The sequence below is a fragment of the Magnolia sinica genome, chromosome 8 (assembly GCF_029962835.1).
Source record: "Magnolia sinica isolate HGM2019 chromosome 8, MsV1, whole genome shotgun sequence".
Classification (NCBI taxonomy): domain Eukaryota; kingdom Viridiplantae; phylum Streptophyta; class Magnoliopsida; order Magnoliales; family Magnoliaceae; genus Magnolia; species Magnolia sinica.
In genome coordinates this window covers 3,405,180-3,425,618 of record NC_080580.1, presented here as the reverse complement: position 1 = coordinate 3,425,618, position 20,439 = coordinate 3,405,180, and the positions used below count along the sequence as shown (strand labels likewise).

At 38.1% G+C, this 20,439-nt stretch overlaps 1 protein-coding gene and 1 long non-coding RNA gene across 8 annotated transcripts; one reads left to right on the top strand and one right to left on the bottom strand.

Moving 5' to 3' along the window:
* Positions 1-231: 231 nt before the first annotated feature.
* On the bottom strand, positions 232-5,276 carry LOC131252611 (probable LRR receptor-like serine/threonine-protein kinase At3g47570). Of its 2 annotated transcripts, none has more exons than XM_058253237.1 (2): positions 2,465-5,276; positions 232-824 (listed from the first exon to the last, which is right to left on the bottom strand). In XM_058253237.1, exons 1-2 carry the CDS (start codon positions 5,160-5,162, stop codon positions 445-447), a joined length of 3,078 nt encoding a protein of 1,025 aa, XP_058109220.1. In that variant the 5' UTR covers positions 5,163-5,276; the 3' UTR covers positions 232-444. The 2 variants fall into 2 exon arrangements, with proteins under 2 accessions (XP_058109220.1, XP_058109222.1); XM_058253239.1 differs by having other exon boundaries at positions 588-840.
* A 5,285-nt stretch (positions 5,277-10,561) lies between these two features.
* Positions 10,562-18,891, top strand: LOC131252610 (uncharacterized). Of its 6 annotated transcripts, none has more exons than XR_009174580.1 (4): positions 10,562-10,696; positions 10,812-10,943; positions 17,485-17,628; positions 18,364-18,891. It is a non-coding gene; the product is annotated as an uncharacterized LOC131252610 (long non-coding RNA). The 6 variants fall into 6 exon arrangements; XR_009174577.1 differs by having other exon boundaries at positions 18,360-18,889; XR_009174578.1 differs by lacking the exon at positions 18,364-18,891 and adding an exon at positions 18,188-18,353.
* The last annotated feature ends 1,548 nt before the right edge of the window (positions 18,892-20,439 follow it).

The following is a 20,439-nucleotide window of genomic DNA, read 5'->3' as shown; positions in this document are numbered from 1 at the left end:
CCACGCATCTCACAGGTCCCACAGTGGAATCCACCCCGTGACCATTATGCATCTTACAGACCCCACTTTGTGGACCACCCCACCCAAATGTGGTGATGCACCTGTGTTAATGGCAAGTAGAGGATCCGGATTCAAATTGCAGATCCATCAGAAAAGAAAACTTCTTTACATTAGCAGTAACTGTTGAATTAATGCCTACAGTAACATCCATGAAACTATAGAATCTGGTATAAGCAAGAAGAGAATAACAATTTATAACAATAGGGCAGCTTAACATGATTTCGGAAAAGAAAAAGAAAAAAAAAATCAAATACAAGCGCATACTTATAGCATTGTCTTCTTACTTTCAGTCCAACTCTTCCTTATGATAAGGAGTAACATTACTTCAGTAACTATCCCTGAAACGTGAATCTCAATTTAAGAACTGTAACCCATTTCCACACATCAGTGTGTCCCCACCTCAAGATACAATGCCCTAATTGCATGCATTTCAGCCACAACATCTCGCATCTCCATTCGTTCCCTTGGCGTTTTAGTAGAACAGGCCAACCCGATTTTGACCACTGATACCAAACACTCATGTATTCTACTTGCATTGCTTCCCTTTCTGCCATCGTCCGTAGATTTAACTACTTCTGAGAGCAGCCGTGGATCTATAATCTCCATCACTCGTTCTGGGAATGCCATCTTAGTGAATTGATGAAGGCTTAGACCGTCTTTAAACATATCATCAGTAGGACGTTTTCCTGTGAACATCTCCAATAGAAGGATCCCATAGCTGTACACATCTCCATGCGTCGATGCATTGCCGCCCATACCGTATTCTAAAATTCATACTTTCTTTTGTTAGAAAAAAATAATAATAATCACAACCAAACACACCCTCAGTAATAAATCATTTAGATGCTAAACAAAAAGGGAAAAAAATATTACTTTCGAAAGAGACAGAAAGAGAATATTTTGTTTGGTAGAAACACCATATGCGGCCTGTATTCTGACTATCCTTTAAATATCATGCATTTTTTAGTCTAAAATGGCTTTAAAAGTGCACGTGTTGTAGGTTAACCTAACCTACAATCAATAAATCATTAGGGTGTAGCTGTTGGATCTGAGGGAGGTCATGTTTCAATATTAATTATCCAAACTATTTTAATGAAGTCAAAAAAAAAATCTCATTTTGCAATATTCCAACCCTTTAATTTAATCATTTGATTCTTTTCTTTTGAACATTGACCGTCTTCTACTTCTAACCAGTGTTTTGTGGACCTTGATCGGAAGTTTAGTCGTCCTTCTGTCGTAAGGATTTTTCATCAGTTGCCATCAGCTGTTGCCTTTTTAAATCAAGGGTTTGGATACTTAAACTGTAGATCCAACAGCTATGGTCTCAAGCCCCAACACGTCCTACAACAATGCATTAGGACATATTGCAGCAAACTTCTTTTGCTTGGTAGAATAAAAAAGCAGAGCGCAATGCGCACATGAACGCACACATACACACAAGCTATTGCATGTAAATGGGGGCAAGATCATACAAGATCCAGATGTAATAGAGAAATAATAGTGGGGAATTGAGCTGGGTTTGGAAATTTTTTCTGTTTCTTCTAATTTCAAATTTTTAGGAGCATGGTATAGGTTCATCTTTATTAGTTTAAGCTATGGTCATATGAAATTGTCGAAATTCCCTCACAAGCAAAATAAGTCCTCAAGGGAACATAATTTGTATTGGAAAAGTGAGGAAAAAATATCAATTCCAAAACAAGTTTAATAGTCACATCAGCTAGCTGTGTGATTCCATCCTCTTAGTTTTCTTTTGTGCGGAATCTTGTGGTTGTTGTGGCCCTCGATGATGATGACTATTGTTGACTTTGTAAATATCATGATCAATGTTTAAATATTTTTCTAAACATTACTTCAATTTTTTATTTCATGATATGACATTTTCCTGTATTTGGATTGGAAAGGAAATATTGAATTTAGAAAAGCAATAATGATCTTAATATTGTTAAAGATAAGGTCACTGACCAAGTTAATGCCATGTCATCACAAGCCTTACATGGTATTTGTTGTTGTAACAAGTTAATATTCTTAGGAATCTTAGTATCTCTACCATAACTAAAGTAATGACTGTAAAACAAACTCAACACAACAGTAAATGCATTTAACTGTGCTCGCCAAGAGGCTAAGAAATTCATCTAATTCAGTATATCATCTCCACAAATACCATGATTAAATTCTAATAGGCAGGATGCAAGGTGATTAGTTTGAGAGTTTTATAGAAATTTTCACTTGTTATCTAAACAAGATCATCAGAAATGATATCCATAGGAATTTAAGTTTCAATAGCACTCATAGAAATATAGGGTAATCATCATTTGACAACTATTATAACTTTCTTTTCTTTTCCCACTATCCAAATAGGCATTTATAAGCAATGAATGAATAGAAAGAATGGGTGAGTTGTTACCTGGAGCAACATAACCGATAGTTCCCTTTATCACAATTGATGTGGTTTGATTTTGAGAAGAATTATCGGTGCCTTCAGAAAGAAGCTTCGCTAATCCAAAATCAGCAACGTGGGCAGTCATGTCATCATTGAGAAGAATGTTACTTGGTTTCAGATCACGATGAGCGATTGGTGTCTGGCAATCATGATGAAGATAATCCAATGCAGAGGCCACATCAATGGCTACATTTAACCTATGGAATAGGCTCAAATTTCTCAATTGATGAGGCTCATCTGCTACTGGATGCAACCACTTCTCTAGACTCCCATTGGGCATGTACTCCAAAATTAGAGCTTTGAAATCATTACCATGAAAATCAATGCTGGAGCAAGCGGTTATAACCTTAATGAGATTGCGATGCCGGATGTTTCTTAGAGCCCCACATTCAGCCATGAAACTTTTAGAAGCTCCTTGTCTTTGAAGGTTGAGTACTTTCACTGCAACAGTTGTTCCAATCTGATCTAGAATTCCTTGATATACAGAACCATAGCTACCCACCCCAATTAAATTTGCTGGAGAGAACCCATCTGTTGCTTTAACGAGCGCCCCATAAGAAATGTTCATATTTTGATTCTCCAATGAAGATATAGAAGACGGTTTCCTGGACTTCTTTATCCAAATAAAGGCAACAGTGGAAGCTGAAATCCCAATCAAGAACAGTACCAAACTACTAATTGAGATTATTACTTTGAGAGAACGAGACATTCCTTGTTTCTTTGAAGCTTGGCTAGGGCATGCTTCCAACCGCAGTAAGGGGATCCCTCCACAAAGCTTATTGTTTCCAAGGATCGAAATTGCACTAGCATTCTTGAAAATCCCTTGCTTTGGCACAACACCCTCAAAATCATTGTAAGAGAGATTTAGGTACTGCAGAAACTGGAAACCCTCCAGATATTCTGGAATCTTCCCATGGAGGTTATTGCTCGAAAGATCCAGCCTCCTGAGACCTTTCAGGGTACTCAATGATGAAGGAATGGTCCCTTGAAAGAAGTTACCATCCAAGTAAAGATATTCCAATTTAGTGCAACTGCTTAGTGAGCTAGGAATTTCACCGGAAAATGTATTCTCTGCGACATTCAACGTCTCAAGATTTTTCAAGTTGCTGACCTCTGAGGGTAGGGGCCCAGTTAGAATATTTTTGGAAAAATCAAATAACGATAGAGAAGGAATACCAAAAATCTTTTTGGGTATGGTTCCACTAAGGTTATTATGAGAAAGGTCGATCTGTTGCAGACGTTTACAATCTCCGAGACTCGGAGGTATGATTCCTTGTAAACCATTTCCATACATAGAAAGTTTGTACAATCGAGTGATGTTGCCGAAGGAAGATGGAATTTGACCTGAGAGTCTATTGCTATAGAAGTAAGCTTCTTCCAATTTTTCAAGCTTCCCAATTCCAGTAGGAATATTCCCGGTGAAGAAGTTTTCTTCCATGGTGAGCACAGTTAGGTTGATGAGATTCTCAATGCCTATTGGGATGGTGCCAAATATCTGGTTGGTTCCTAACCATAATTCACGCAGGTGCGTCGAAAGATTAGCCATGGAATTGGGTAATACACCACTTAGATGATTTTCACCTAGAAGTAGTACTTCTAGGTTAGTGCAGTTGGTCAGTGAAGTGAGGACGCTTAAATCGTCAGAAGCTTCCCTACTTCCAAGCTGATTAGCACCTAAACCTAGCCAACGAAGGTGTTCCAGGCTTCCCAAATTCCCAGGAACGGATCCGCTAAAACGATTGTCAGTGAAATCAAGATATTCAAGTTTAGAAGCATTAGGTAATGATACTGGTATAGGACCCGTAAACTGATTTCCTCCGAACAAAAGCCTTCGGATATTAGGAAAATTGAGGCCGACGTGGGGCGGAAGGGTTCCCTGCAAACCAATACTATTCATGCCGAAACCTATGAGGGAAGAGAGATTGTAAAGTGAGGGAGGAACCATACCGGAAAATTCATTTTCACCAAGGGCAAGATTTTTTATGCTTCCCATTCGGCCGAGGTCATGTGGAATGCTTCCTTGTAAGCTGTTTTCTGAAATGAAGAGATTTTCAAGAGATGAAAGGTTTCCAAGTGAAGGAGGGACTGTTCCATTGAGATTGTTGACATTAAGGTACAAATGGACAAGCTTCAACAAAGAGCCTATATTGACTGGAATTTCGCCAATGAGATTGTTGTAAGCCAAGCTAATGGCTTTCAGCTCAGAAGAGTAGGTCAGATTGGATGGAATTTGCCCTCCCAATGAATTATGGCTGAGATTGAGATACTGAAGCCGTGGCAAGCCACCTATTTCTTTCGGTAATTTGCCGTGGAAGCTGTTACTTGAGAGATCGATTCTCTGTAGGAAGGAGAGGTTTCCTATACGGGGAGATATAGAGCCCATCAAGCGGCGGTCCACCAGGTTTAAGGCCACGACCCTTTGATGATGCCGGCGACTGCATGTGATTCCTTCCCATTGGCAGAAGTGGATAGAATCATTCCATGAGCTAAAGGTGGTGACTGGAGATTGTTGGGCGATCTGATCCTTGAAGGCAATCAGAGCGAGACGGTCTGTTTCATTTCCCAGGCGGACGGCGGAGGCGGCATCCGAGCATAGTAAATTCACACACACAACAAGAATGCAATGGAAGAGAAATGAAGATACTGGTCTTGTTTGAGTCATGTTTTGAAGCTACTTTGCAAACCAAAGACTAGAGCTTTGGAGAGAGCAGAATGTTACTTCATCCATTAATAAAGGAATTCAGGTGACCTGCGAATGAGGGCTTTCTCAAGATATTTTCACAATTTTGACTATGTTAACGTTGCTGACGTGGATAGCCAGCAGGTGATGTCCTATTGGGCCTTACATGTTGAAAATGGTCCAATAAATATGACGTGTATATATATATATATATATATATATATCCTGATAATAAAACCTCATGCTGCATTCATCCTTACGTCATCTGCGTATAGAATCTTGAAAAGAACATCTTCAATGGCTGCCACTCAAACCGTAGGAACAAAAGGTTAGGACAGCTTGAAAAGATTTTTTTTTTTTTTTCAAGATTCGTGGAGGAGATTCGTGAAAAGAAGAAAAGAACAAAAGAAAAAGATGAGTAGTGCCAAATAATTAGTCACAATACATGTTTAAACAAACATAGAAAATAAAAATTATGAATCATTTACTTTGCATTTCATATGAAATTAGAAAATCAAACAAACCCTAAATTACATATCAATAGACCTATTATGAACATCACCAACGTGTTATGTGAAGAGCGAACCTATGGACCACATCTCATCTAGCTCCACTATATGGTCTCTTAATTTCACCCGGAATGTTTCTACAGAATTTTGATTTTTTTTATAAAATTATTATTATTATTATTTTTAATTGTGGAGGGACGGTGTAACAGAGCCCCTTTGAATTTTTTGAGAGAATGTACCTTCAAGACTTATATTAGATACATCAAGTCTATAGCCGTTGCATTTAATACATAGTGTTGATCCTAAGGATCCTTCCTCTTGCTCCGGTGGTAGACTCTCAGGATTTTCAACACCCGGTCAAGGGTTTGAGGCTCCATTGGTGGTGAAAGCGGCATGAGTGGCGTGAGTCTATGGTGGTGTGTGTGCGTGTGTAAAGAAAAGAAAAAAAGAAAAAAAAAGAAAAAAAGAAAAAACAAACTCTTGATCTTGACAAGATACACTAATAAGGTCACCACCTAAAGAAACATTCCAGCTGCGAAGATCCTAAAACTTAGGGCCATACCTAAAAAAGTCAGACAATTTCACCATTCATGTGAGCCACACTGTACAAAATAAGATGATAGTCTTAATTTATATATTTATTTATTTATTCTATTTATTTTTTCTGGCCATGCATTTGGCAAAACCTAAAGGCGTGGAGCCCTTTATTTTTATGCTAGAAAATCTAAGAGCATGTATTGCACCTGATGTATAGCTCAGATCTCACACACGTGCCATATTGTGACACATTCAACTTACGTGTGGATTCAGCAAACCCTTGACTATTCAACGGCATGGGAAAGGGTCTTATAGGATGGCTGCCATAGCCAACCGTGATAAAAAACATAAGGAGAGGTTTTGCTGGAAAGATCTTGTATGCTTGCCTAATCTTACCCGGAGTTCTCCCCCAACACCTCGCGCGCGCACACACACACACATATATAGAGAGAGAGCTATGAGGTAGATCTCATGGGAGCTTCCCATGAGCTCCACCTCTGTGGACTTTACCATGATGTATGATGTATATTCACTTCATGCATTTGGTATGTCCCCTCTAGGTTGTGGGATGTGCTCAAAATCAGCTGTATTCAAAACTTTTTTGGGTAATAACATTTTGAAAACATGAAAAATCATGCCTTAAACTTTTAAAACACTCGGCAAGGCTCACTTGAGTTTTAAAATGGCCTAAAGTTTGTTGTGAACCCTCATCCACGTGGGATACACACAATGTACGTGCTGTATGTCAAAATCACGTCTCAATAAGCTTTATGTACAATATGAAAGGTTTTAATAGGTGGACACCTACTCTCAATTGTTGTATGTGATGTGGCCCACCTAAGTTATGAATTGGCCTGACTTTTTGGCCCATAGATCAAAATTGAAAGGTGCATTTGATTAATGGAATAGATGTCCCTCACACATCATGGTGGGGCCATGCAGCTCGACCTCATGGGAAGCTTCCCATGAGGTCAACCTCATAGTACCTTTTCCATATACACACACACCACCGAGTAACACCCAACTTAATAAGTTGCTAAGGCTGACTTTTAAATTAGGCTATCTTCATGGTGGGGCCAACTTAATGGAAGGGTTGGATGTCACATCACTTAATAGCTCAGTAGTTATCATCTAGGTGCACTATAACTTTTGGTCCAATGGGCTGCAAGTTACGGTCCACTTACTAGATATCTCCCAACTTATTCAGTGCTTATAAAATCCATGCCTTCCAATAGATTGGTCCTACCAGTAGGAACACTTCAAGGAAAAAAGATAGCTCAATCTAGTGATAAGTAAAGCCATACTGTAGAAAACAATATCCAGCCATTAATAAATAACAAAAATAAGTGCGGACCACTTAATGAGTGGATGTGGCTGAATTTTGCACAAGATGACCCTGACATTAACCTAACAGCAAAAGACCCTAACAACCTTAGGACGAGCAAATTCTGAATCCAATATGATCATCAGTTTTGCTACCCTGTTAAGCCTATGGCTAAAATAAATACATAAATAAAAATCATTTAAATTTGTGATTTATGTAGGCCACACCAAGGGAAACAGTTGGGAGGGAAAATCCACCCTTGATTTTTTATAGGTCCCACCGTTATGTGTATACACAATCCACTCCTACCATCAGTTTTTTCATCTATTGTTAGGTCCAAGGAAGTGCCTTACCTTTTACAGGGTCATTATAATGTTCATGATGTGTATGTGAAATCCACTTCAACGATCAGGTGCCTCACTATAAAAGAAAGTTATGGTTGGGGCCACCATCATTAGGCCCATCAAAGATTTATGTCAGCCACACCAAGGGAAACAATTTGGAGGGTGAACGTCCCCTGCACATTGTTTCCACGCATGTGGTCCACTTGAATAATGGATATGACTAATTTTTGGGCCTTTGGTCTAACACTAGCAGTAACATCTGATGGTCAGAGTGGATTTCACATACACATCACGGTTAGGTTTACATGCATTTCTTTGTGTGTCCCTCGTCTCTTTGTGTTGGGGCGTGGGTGTGTATGCGTTCTGCTAGCGTCCAAAAAAGTGGATGCACCATGCCTCCAAGGTCTCCCGTCTGGAATATCGTAGCCACCCATATTTAACTGTATTGCTAGTCAAGGGCGGCTGCTGTGCCGCTGTATTTCTCTTTTCAGACACGACTTTGTTGCCGACATGGAGAGGAATGTGAATTTCCCATAACACGTGTAAGGAGAATGGCAACCGAAAGTTATTCCTTGATGTTTGTGTGAATTAAAAATCGATAAGATCCAAAGTCAAGAGAGCCACACTAAGAAAATAGTGGAGAGGGGGATGTACACCATTTAAATCATTTTTGACACGGATGCATTGGACCCGGCGGATATTTATTTCTTCCCTTCATCCTTATCTTGTGACTCACCTTATGAACAATTGGCATATAAACACCATGATTAAGTGGACCCGACCCATAGAAAACAGTAAGGATAGTGACATCCATCGTTGAAACCATCCTAGGGCCCACAGCAATGTTTATTGTTCATCCAAACTGTTCATAAGGCCACACAGACCGGGATGAAGGGAAAATAAAAACATCAGCTGATCCAAAACTTCTGTGGCTTTGGGGCTGAATTCCCACTATTTTATTTCGTGTGGTCTAATTCAGCGTCCTATATACTTCAATTTTTGTCTCATAGTTTAAAATGATTTAGAAAAATCAAACAAATAGCCTGTATAAAATACATAAATCATGGTGGGCCTCGCCGATTCTTCACACCGTGGTAAAGGGTGGTGAGGGCCATACTCCACACTTGTTTCTTGTATTTTCCAAATTCATCACATATATATATATATATATATATATATATAAGTCTTCATTGGATCACACACGTGGAGATTTAAAGCCTACAGTTGAAATCTAACTGGGAGACAAATTTTGGATCAAACTGATATTTATATTTTCCCTTCATACAGGTCTATGCACCTTATGAACAGGTTGGATGACAAATAAACATCATAGTGGGGGTGGGCCCTAGGATGATTTTGACTGTAAGATTTCAATCCCCACTATTTTATATGATGTGGTCCCATTAAACCTTTAATCTGCTCTCATTTTGGGCTCATGTCCTAAATAAATAGACGGCATGGATAAAACATATAAATCATGTTAGTCTCATAGAACCCCTGACATGACTGTTCGTCTCAAGCTAAAGTGCTAGTCTAGCAGCGGTAGCACCCAATCCGCACCCCAACCACATAGCACCTACTCCAAACGGGTTACGGATTGGATACAAGGTCGGTAGCTAAATAGCCACCAAAGCGACGTCACCAAGCTATGTGGACCCCACCATGATGCATGTGTTGTATACATACCATTCAACCATTTGTAGAGATTGTTTTATGGCATTTCAAAGATAATGAGATAGATCTAAAGTTCAAGTGGTCCCATCACAGAAAATAGTGGGGACAGTGACATCCACCGTTCAAAACTTCTTAGGGGCCATAATAGTTTCCGATGAAGCTGATATTTTTGTTTTCACTTCATCTATCTCTATGTTAACTTATGAGTAGGGTGGATCTCAAAAATACATCACTGTGGGCCCTATAAATATTGTGTGACGGCTCCCATGATTTTTTGTGGTGGGTCCACTTGAAATTTAGATCTATCTTATTGTATTTGTAATGTCATAAAACTATCTCTACAAATGGTTAGATGATGTGGATACAACACATGCATCATGGAAGGGTCTACAGAGCTTAGTGACGTCACTTTAGTGGCGATTTGGCTACTGACCTTGTCAGTATCCAATCCGCGTCCAAAAAACAGGTAAAGCCGATGGCGTTTTCATTACGGCTAAAATCTGTCAGAATTGCCGACGGCTAAATTCCGCCGGCGAAACCCAATCGTCGGCGTAGCTCAGGTTTTGAATGGTGGACGTTCAACCGTCCAGCATGTTCTCATTTTGTGGTCGACTTGAGATTTACTTAGTGATAAATTTTGGGGATCAATCCCAAAATGATGTGGAGAAATAGATGGACAGCGTGGATGAATCAAATGGATCATGGTGGGTCCCATAGAGCCATACCAGGTCCAAAGCTAAATTCAACGTTTTCATTGTTCCGTTTTTAATCGTGAGTTTTGCATTTGATGTAAAATAGTGGTGACTTATTACTAACAATAGTGGCTTAGATATAGAGTTATCCAGACCATTCAAATAATCGGTCTGGTTGTAAATGGTAAATATTTATAATTTTTATTATATACATGTTAACCATACAGAAACTGGTCCCATTCGTGTACGGCCGTTAATAGAGTTTGTGTTATTGTTTAGTGGAAAACTCACAAGATACGGAGAAAATGCTACGTTATTTGAAAGAGGATTTCCAAATCCATCGAGCGCCTTTCCTCTTTTCCTCTTTTCCCTCTCTCATCTTTCATCGAGAAATCCTCCATCGAGCGTCATCTTCCATCCTGCAGTCTGATTAGAGGTAGATCTACTCGTCGAAACGCCTGTAATCCGATTTACGGTCATTCAAACGGCCCATTAGATTTCTCTCCTCTTTTTTCCTTTTCTTTCATGAGTCTCTTCTCTTCTTTTATTAGATCACGAAACATTGCAGAAAGTAGCAGTCTCCCTCTCTGCTACTGTGATGCTGTGGTGCTGCTGTTGCTGAGAAAAGCAATTCAAAATGGAACAAAGGCAGCAGAGATGCATAAAAGATGAAGGAATCTGATGTGGGTATCTCTCTTTTTCCTTCTACTTTTAGTTGGGTTCTTTGGTTTCTAAGGCCTGATTGATTTTGGGGTCTTTGGAATGGGCTATTTTGGTATCTGAAATCAATGTGTTTCAATCCATCCGGATGCATGAGCAGATCGCCTTATGAGATTACACTCCCAAGTATAATCGCTTGCATAGTCGCATGAGTTGGACGGTGAGATTGCGAGAACACGTGGAAATGTGCGAGACATATACGGGATCCTAGCCATTCAGCAGTCATTTCCCACTATGAACAATCCAAGGCCCGAAAATGATGGCCTAATCCACTCCTGCTCGTCCGTTTTCTTACACAAGTGTGGCTTGTTTGATGAATGGGCTTGTTTATTTTTGGACAATGGCATGTCAATGGTGGGGACCACTTGAGGAATGGCCCACATCTCAAATGCATGTGCCATGAACATGGTAACACATTACTGGTTAATAGGGAGTATATCTCAGACAACCTGACTATAATCCTGACAGTCCATTCAGGTAACATTGGAATAGACTCTCATGCTACATCCATACATTAAATGGAACATTTTGGTAAATTGAAGAGTTAAAACACATTACAGAAATATCATATGTTCCCAGAAATTTTCGGGTAAAAACCACTAAAATAAATCATTTCATATCTTCCTATATTTTAAACTAAAATTTATTAATTTATAATCGATAATTTTTAAATATTTTATTTTAAGGGAGATCTTTTCAATAACACTGCAAGAAAAATGTGAAATATTGAAAATAACTAAAGAAATTCATGGCCGAGAAATTGCCAAGAACTAGATTTGTCACTGTGATGAAGCTATATGGACAGCCTTGTTTGATTTCTATTTTACATGTCGTCTCGTCACACGACTCTGTGTTGATTTTGCTGAGATCATTGGACGATAAGTGGAGTAAAATTTATGAACAGAACTGGTGACACCAATGTTGTCATGTGCAGTTGCATATGCGAATATGCGATCGCATATGCGCATATATGTGGGCCGATCGCATATGCGGCAGTGGCATATGCGATCCCTGCACCTATTCGATCGCATATGCCACATGTGCCAGCATATGCGATCGCATAATGGCCAATGGTCAGATTTCTGACCGTTTTTTGACCCTTTTTTTTAAAAAAAATCCGGATTTTTACTTTATAAATATGCATTCTAAGCATTCCTACATGCCAAAAAAGCTCAAACTCTCTCTCTATTCTCTATTTCTCTTGCTACATCCTCTCTTACATATTTCTAATTCTAACTTCTAAGCACTTTACAATCTACATTCTACATCCACTCCTCTTCATCCATATTCTATTTTCATATTTCTTTTCTTTTCTTTCAACTTTCAAGAATTAAGAATCAAGAAAGGGTACAAAAATCAAGAATCCAAGATACATGATACATCATACCATTACTATCCATATTCAAGAATCAAGATTCAAGAGTCAAGAGACTCCTCACTCCTCTAGTCCTCTCCAATCTCCATCCACTAAGTTTTCTAAGTTCTAACTTTTGAGTTCTAAGTTTCTAATTCTAAGTTTCTAACAGCTTCTTTCTATCAATTTTTTTTTTAAAAATATTTTGTTTGTTAATTGATTTGTTATTTTGTTAATTGTTAGTTGTTAGTTGTTAGTTGTTACAACTTACAACTTACAAGTTTGAAGTTACAACTTATAAGTTATATCTTACAAGTTACAACTTACAAGTTACAAGTACAAGTTAGAACAAGATTTCAAGATCAATACTTAAGTGAAGGGGCAAAGGTTAAGAGAAGACAAGTAGACAACTTAGAGTCGAATTTGGAAGTTGAAAGTTGGAAGTTGGGAACCTCTTTTAGATTTGTTACATTTGTAATTTTACTTTTATTTGTGTGTAAATCTCTCTCTTTCTCTCTCTCCTTCTCTTTTTACAAGTGTAACTCAACTCTCGCTTTTTCTCATTTTCTTTTCCCTCTTCTTTTCCCTTTCTACAAGTGTAAGTTTGTAACTTAACTCTCTTTCTCCCTCTTCTTCTCCCTTTCTAGTATCTACAAGTGTAAGTGTGTAAGTGTGTGTGTGTAAGTGTAACTCTCTCTCTCTCTCTCTCTCTCTCTCTCTCCCAAGTCCCATCTCTTTAGGCTCTTTACTCTTTACTCTTACTTACTTTCTTAGATCTACTTCTTTCTTACTTCTTACTTCTTCTTAGTCTCTTACTTTAGTTTTCTTTTTATTTGTAATTTACTTTTTAGTTTCTAGTTAGTAGCTATCTAGTTGCTTTTTAGTGCTAATACATACACCACCATCCACCATCATAATGTCTTCTTCCCAATCTTCCTCTTTGAAGCCTAAGTCGAATGACCCGGGTTGGAAGTATGGGCACTACAGTGGTGCTACCGAAAACACTCACATAGTATATGAGTTATGTGGATTTATGAGTTTCGGTGGCATTGCAAGGCACAAGCAACACCTTACACATTTACCAGGGTCAAATGTAAAAGCATGCGACAAAATTACTCCAGAAATCCGAAGGGAGATCGTGGAGTATATGGAAAAACAATTAAGAAAGAAATGCAATAGTGCCCTATGTTAGGTGGAATATATGGAACAAGATGCATATGAAGATATAAATGTAGTTAATGTAGATGAAGCTAGTCCAACTCTCTCTACTTCGACAGGCCGGTCTAGACCACAAGTACAACCATCGAAAAGAGCCTGAGGGCATGGGCCCATAGATAGATGGTGTAGACCACACCCCGAGGATGTGGTCGACCAAAGGGGTAGAGGGAAAGGGCCGGCTCAATCAACTTTAGAGAACCGGTATAAACAAAAAGATAAGAAAACCACAATTCAATATATTGCTAAGTAGTTTTACCAAACCAGTGTTGCTTTCAACGCCGTTAAATCAAAAAGCTTCAAAGTAATGATTGAGGCTATTGGTCAATTTGGACCTAGGTTTAGACCTCCTTCATATCATGAAATGAGGGAGACATGCCTAAAAACTAAAGTTGAATATACACAATCCTTCATAGCTGAATATAAGGAATCATGAAAAATATATGGTTATTTACTAATGGCCAATAGATCCGGTCGGTCTCTCATTAACTTTTTGGTAAATTGTCCAGCTGGGACAATGTTCTTAAAGTCAGCGGATGCATCGGGCCATTCACACACAGGAGAATATTTGTTTAACTTACTAGATAGTGTAGTTGAAGAAATAAGTGAGGACTACGTTGTACAAATAATTACAGATAACGCAGCCTCGTATGTAATGGCTGGTCGTCTTCTTATGGAGAAGAGGCGACGTTTATTTTGGACCCCCTGTGCGGCCCATTGTATTGATCTTATGTTAGAAGATATAGGTAGATTATTTATAAATGTGATTGCAGAGGTTAAAAGAATCACGGTCTTTATGTACAAGCAAGCCCTTCTTCTCAGTCAAATGAGAAAACACATTGGGGGTAACTTGCTACGTCCAGCAGTCACTCGTTTCGCTATAGCCTTTTTAACACTACAAAGGTTACATGTAAAGAAATCAGAACTTAGAAGCTTTGTAGTGTCGGCCGATTTTACAAGTGGGCCTTGGTCAAAGAAGGCTGAAGGGAAATGGGTTCAACAAACAATTCTTTCTCAAAGTTTTTGGACTCAAGTGGTAAAGGCGCTAAAATCATCCGAGTCCTTAGTCACTGTGTTGCGATTGGTGGACGGGGATGAGAAGCCCGCAATGGGCTAAATATATGATGCCATGGAGAGGGTGAAAAATAAGATTATGGACCATTTTAACTATAGAGACCGTGATTACAGGCCAATTTTAGATATTATAGATAAAAGATGAGGCAACCAAATGTCATCCCCATTGTATTCAGCTGCTTACATCCTTAACCCAGTCTGTTTATTCGTTTCTGCTGATCCAGCAGAAGCACTAACTATGAATATGGTTCAATTTATTGATGTCTTGGAAAGAATGATTCTAGATAGAGGAGAACAGGACAAGATCTCAACTTTGCTGGACTTCTACACAAAAAGTGAAGGGATATTCTCAAGGGATATCGTAATAAGAAATTGGACAATGAAATTACCCATTAAGTACTTCTATGAATGAATGTCAGTGTACTGTCAACTGTGTATTGAACTCTTACAAAAGGTTTTTCTACAAAGTGACTCTAAGAGACTAAGACTCTAACCTATACTTAAACTATTTTTCTCAGTTGACTGGTGGGCTGCCTATGGAGTGGACCCGAACAGCAAGGATCCAGTTTTAAAGAAGTTGGTTATGAAGATTCTTGGACTCACGTGTTCTGCGAGTGGTTGCGAGCGCAATTGGAGCACGTTCGAGGCAGTAAGTTTAGACTGTTTAGTAATTGTTTTGTTTTTTTGTAAACTTTAATTTTTTAGTGGCCTAAGCTAAATTAATTACCTAAGTAGCTAATGCCAAATGTGCTTTCTTTCTTGCAAATTCATACCAAGAAAAGGAATCACCTTGAGCAAAAAAAGCTCAACGACTTGGTTTTCGTTCAATACAATCAAAAATTGCGAGAACGATTTCAAAGTAGGAAAGAAAAGCCCGGCTTATTTGACCCTATGTGCATAGATGAGTTGGATGCAGATAACGAATGGCTCGTAGAGACGGAGAACCAGGTATTTGCTGGAGAGGATCTGACATGGGCACAAGTTGAACATACCGCATATGGATCGACACCCGGTGAAGGTAGTAGTACCACTCGAAGGTGAAGGACGGGGGGGAGCCGGGGGGCGAATAGTAGTCGTCAACCCGTTGATGGGATTGAAGAAGGAGAATGTGATAATGATGATCAAATTGAAGATCATCTACCATTGGATGTTGATGAAGTATTAGTACGTACAGATGATGAAGAAACGGAAGAAGAAGAAGAAGTGTATGTGGAAGAAGGAGATGACTCGAATGATGATGATGATGGTGGTGGTGGTGGTGGTGGACCTGGTGGTGATGTGCCACAGTGGATGCTAGATCAATGTATATGATTAATGATTATTGATTAGATAAATAATAAATGCATAACTTCTTAATTTTGTTTAATGCTTGTCTCATAAGTCTATGTGTGTTGATGTTGATGTTGTTGATTGTTGATAACTTGATATATTATGTATTGTATCAACTATCATGTACATGTAGTCTTGAATGTTGAATATGGATATTTGATATTTGATATTTGATATTTGTTATTGTTAAATGTAACTAAAATGTTAATTGTTAAGATTTAAGAAGTTAACTATATTGTAATTTGTAATTTGTAAATGTATGATGTATCATAATCATATGTAATTGGTTGGTTTTACTTTTTTTACTTAAATTAAATGTATTTCATGTCCTAATGACATATAATAATTTATTTTGATTTTTCTGATTTTTTTTTAATTTTTTGAAAAAATGCGGGAAAAAATAAAAAAATATGCGACCGCATATGTGCACACGCATATGCAATTGCACAGGATCGCATATGCTATTTGATAACATTGGGTGACACAATCTTGAATGAGCATATGGAAACCCGCTACTGGCTGATCAAAGTTTTAAAAAAAAGTTAACTAGAATAAAAATATAACATGCTTGTTACTGTTTTACAAGATCATTTTACCTAGGAAATAATGCGATAAAATATCCATAGACCATTTCCCAAAAATCATACTGATCAGATGATCCTCACTATCTGGTTTCAATCATTGAATATGGGCTGCAGACCATTATCTCTTTCAAACAGTTAAGCCCACGATCTGGATGGAATGGTCCAGTTTCTGTTATTTCTTGAGTAAATGATTATTATTATTTGATTAGCTTTTTTATTGGATTTCTTCATTCAATGATTTGAATATATTTTCTCATAATTGATGAAACTAGAGGAAAATTCACTTGTAATTTTGTTTAGATCTTGAAACATTTTAGAATTCAAACTTGATATTCAGCTGTGATGATGATGATAATCTGGGGGGCACAGGTGAATGGCTTACAGAATGGATGGTCTTACCAACTACACGAGTGCGATGGGTACACTGGAGATGTTCTCATGTCCCACTTACAGGTGGTTTGTGATGCATCTCCACATCAACCTTAGATCTGATTCTCATAAAGTGGAGTTAGGTTCCACTTCTGGGGAGTTCAATCTACGGTCTCCCTGTTTTGAATCTATGGTTTTTACTTGATTCTGATTTCTTTTTTTGTTCTTTCCCATTTCTAATACCTTCAAATTTGGATTACTCACTATTTACTTTTGACCATCTACTTGATAGCCATCAATCGGATGGTAAGGCTTGCTTGATCAGTGTGATTTTTGAGATGCTCCACCCATAATGAGTTATGAGACCCACAATTTCGATGATCTGTATAGCTGCACATCAGATGTTTTTGGGTTAGATTCGGGCAGTTTTGGATATTCTATTTCTGTGATTTTAGTGTTGCAGCAGGTTATTAGATTTGGGCAGTTTTGGATATTCTATTTATGTGATTTTAGTGTTGCAGCAGGTAATTAGATTTGGACAGTTTTGGATATTCTATTTATGTGATTTTAGTGTTGCAGCAGGTAATTAGATTGTTTTGGGGGTATCATCAGTGTGCCTTTGTTATTGACCCAGAAGATATTGACAATGGCTTCAATGGACTGGTTTTGCATCTTTCAACGGACAATATCCTGGCTTATTGTCTATTCAAGCTTCTAAATGAGGTGGGTGAGATTATGTTCTGCATTACCAAAACATCTGTTGGACGATCCATGCATTTCCTTTTGTGACAAAAGATTAGGTAGACAGTGGGGTGTGCACTAACAGGCTAACCCAAAACATCTTCCTTCTTCCTTCTTCATTCATTTTTTTTTTTTTTGGTTTTTTTGCTTTCTTTTTTGGTTTTGTGCTGTGTGCGTGCGCATGCACATGTGCCAGGATGTACATCAGCCAATATGTGCACAATGCATACTGGTTTCGACTGATACTTTACACCTTGCTGACATATGAGATTGAGGGGATGGAATCATTAACTGAAGTGAAGTAAGCCAAAGATCTTAAATCAACAATGTAGTGAATGCATCCACTAGAGTTGCATAGTTAACAAAAGCTTTGTGTTATCTATTATTTTTATACGTAATTGAGCTCAAGTGTGGTATGGGTATGGGTTAGGAAATGCTTTGTTGACTGAGATTGAATGCATGATGACTAAGATCTTAGCATGCCTAACCAGATACTCATTCTGGTTTTGTTTTCTTTACATGCTTCTTTCTTGTGTTGCAGGCACGATTGTTCCAATGATTGAAGCTGTGATAGCTGCTGTCCATGTTGAGAAGCTTGCTGTACATTTCCATGACACATATGGGCAATCTCTTTCAAATATTCTCATTTCCATCCAAGTAAGCAAAACTTGAATAAATTTGTTGTACTAATGCAAATTGGTCAATTTGTGAAGATAGTTTCTTATTTGATATGTGGCACAATGCTGAATGATTGAGAAAAAATGGGAGTTAGGAAGAGGACTGCTGGGATTTTTAAAAGTTCAGGTACAGTTAGGATTATCCAAAAGCTTTGGCACTTGTTTATGGATGCTTGGCCATTGAACTCTTGATTATTGTAGTATTCTTTTAAACACCATAATAGCTCTCTTATTAGAAAACTGATCACCTACAACTGGAAGTATGGTATGACGATTCTTTCGTATTTCAAATTTTTTATTTCTACTTTTTTCCCTTGAAAATCTTTTATATTTTCAAGAGAAAATGTTTATAGGAATGGATTTTAAGCTAACCTACAGCCAGTTGTCGGTGCAGTCTTTTTATTTTGCAAAAAAAAAAAAAAGAAAAAAAAAGTACTTATTCACTTGTGCATATTCTTTGGTAGTTATGGAACGATGGCTTTGTACCTTAGCTTGTGGCTGCATTTGCCAAGGATTTCCAATCCATGCATCAGGTAGGCCCCACCATATGGATGACATGAACCCTGAACTTAGATGGATGACAGCCATAACATAAAAGTTCTCAGATGGGAATTTTCTAACCATTTGATTATTTGACTCCTTTCCTTTGGAGTTTGGACCCTAAACCCAACAGACCAACCTTTGTTTCTGAATGTAATGGGTTTGTATTGATGGCCTCTGTAGGATCGTCGATAAGCATTTGAAGGCATTGGCACCAAGGCATTTGGAGACCAAGTTCATCAAGATGGATGCTGAGGTTTGTTCAAATATTCCTGTTCCTGTTTCACTTGAGTCAATTGATCATGCTTTGTAATGTCTGGTCAAAAGAAATGGTTTCTTGTTTGACAGTTTGACCCATCATTGGTATAGTTGGGGCAGCTTTTTTCTAAATTTTACTCTAGTTTGCAGTTTTGGACTAGTGGTGCCCATGGTCAAGTGATCATGGAGCCACCATGAATGCACTGTCTCTCCTCAGAGGAAAATGCTATTCTTTTGAGTTGTGGCCTAAAAAATAGCTAGTTAGAAGAGAGATACAACAATAACCTACATTCAATTGATGGAAGGTTAGTTTTCAGTGGTATAAACCGAATTTCATGATGTTTGGTGCAACCAATTACACCCTAAGTTTACATATGTACACAAGAGTTGTAGTTCTTATGTGATTTAAAGATGATTTTCTGAAGATTGTCTTCTTTTATTGTTTTAGTATTGCATCATCATCATTGTCATTGCCTCATGTCATTGTCATTGTTATCGTCTACTTCTCAGCTATTTGGAGTTAGCTTCAACTTTATCATCATCGTCATCATCAGCATCGCCTTGTTTCAGCTATTTGGATCAGCATTATAAATCTTACTCAGCCAGAAAAATCGAAACAGGGGAGCTTTACAATTGGATGTTGCAGGGCTAGGCTGCATTAGAAGAAAAGGCTGATCCAATTGGCCTGAAGCATCTGTAAGGGCTGGGAAGTGGACGATGCCCTCAGATTCGAATGATCTCTCCTACCTTGCAGAAGCATCATAAGCCATGGTTGAACTTCCATTGTGTAAGACCTTTTGAATTTAGTTTTCCTTTTTTTTATAAAAAAAAAAAATTATTTTCTTGGTGATTTTTATTTTCTCAGTTCTCATTTATTGGATATGTTCATTTGAATCCTTTTCTTACGTATATAAGTGTATATGTTCCATGTTTATGGTGGAGATTGCTGGAGACTAGCAAGCCTTGATCTCTAGGAGACTCGTGGGGCTTCCAACCTTTTCTCGACAAACCTTCTTTTACTACTGTAAAATTGATGCTACTTGGTTAGAGCTGAAGACCTTAACTTTTTTTTTTCTTTTTTTTGTGATCGATGATTGCATCATATTGCATTTGCACCATCAGGTTTGTTCATTCAGAACTTGCACCATGCTGATCCGCTACTGGAATGATCTCATTTTGATTATTTTTACCATTGTCATATTTCCAAGTTTTAAGTCCTTGACTTAATTTCATATGATCAGATGTTGGTAGTGGGAGGAATGCTAATACTGGAAAGGATAATGGGGTCAATCAAAGCACCGACAGAGGCCTTACATCC

Excerpts from the sequence above, each read along its gene's own strand:
- LOC131252611 (XM_058253237.1), bottom strand. The coding sequence starts at position 5,162 with ATGACTCAAACAAGACCAGTATCTTCATTTCTCTTCCATTGCATTCTT. Across the intron at positions 825-2,464 it reads TATCGGTTATGTTGCTCCAG|AATACGGTATGGGCGGCAAT; the intron begins GTAACAACTCAC and ends TATGAATTTTAG.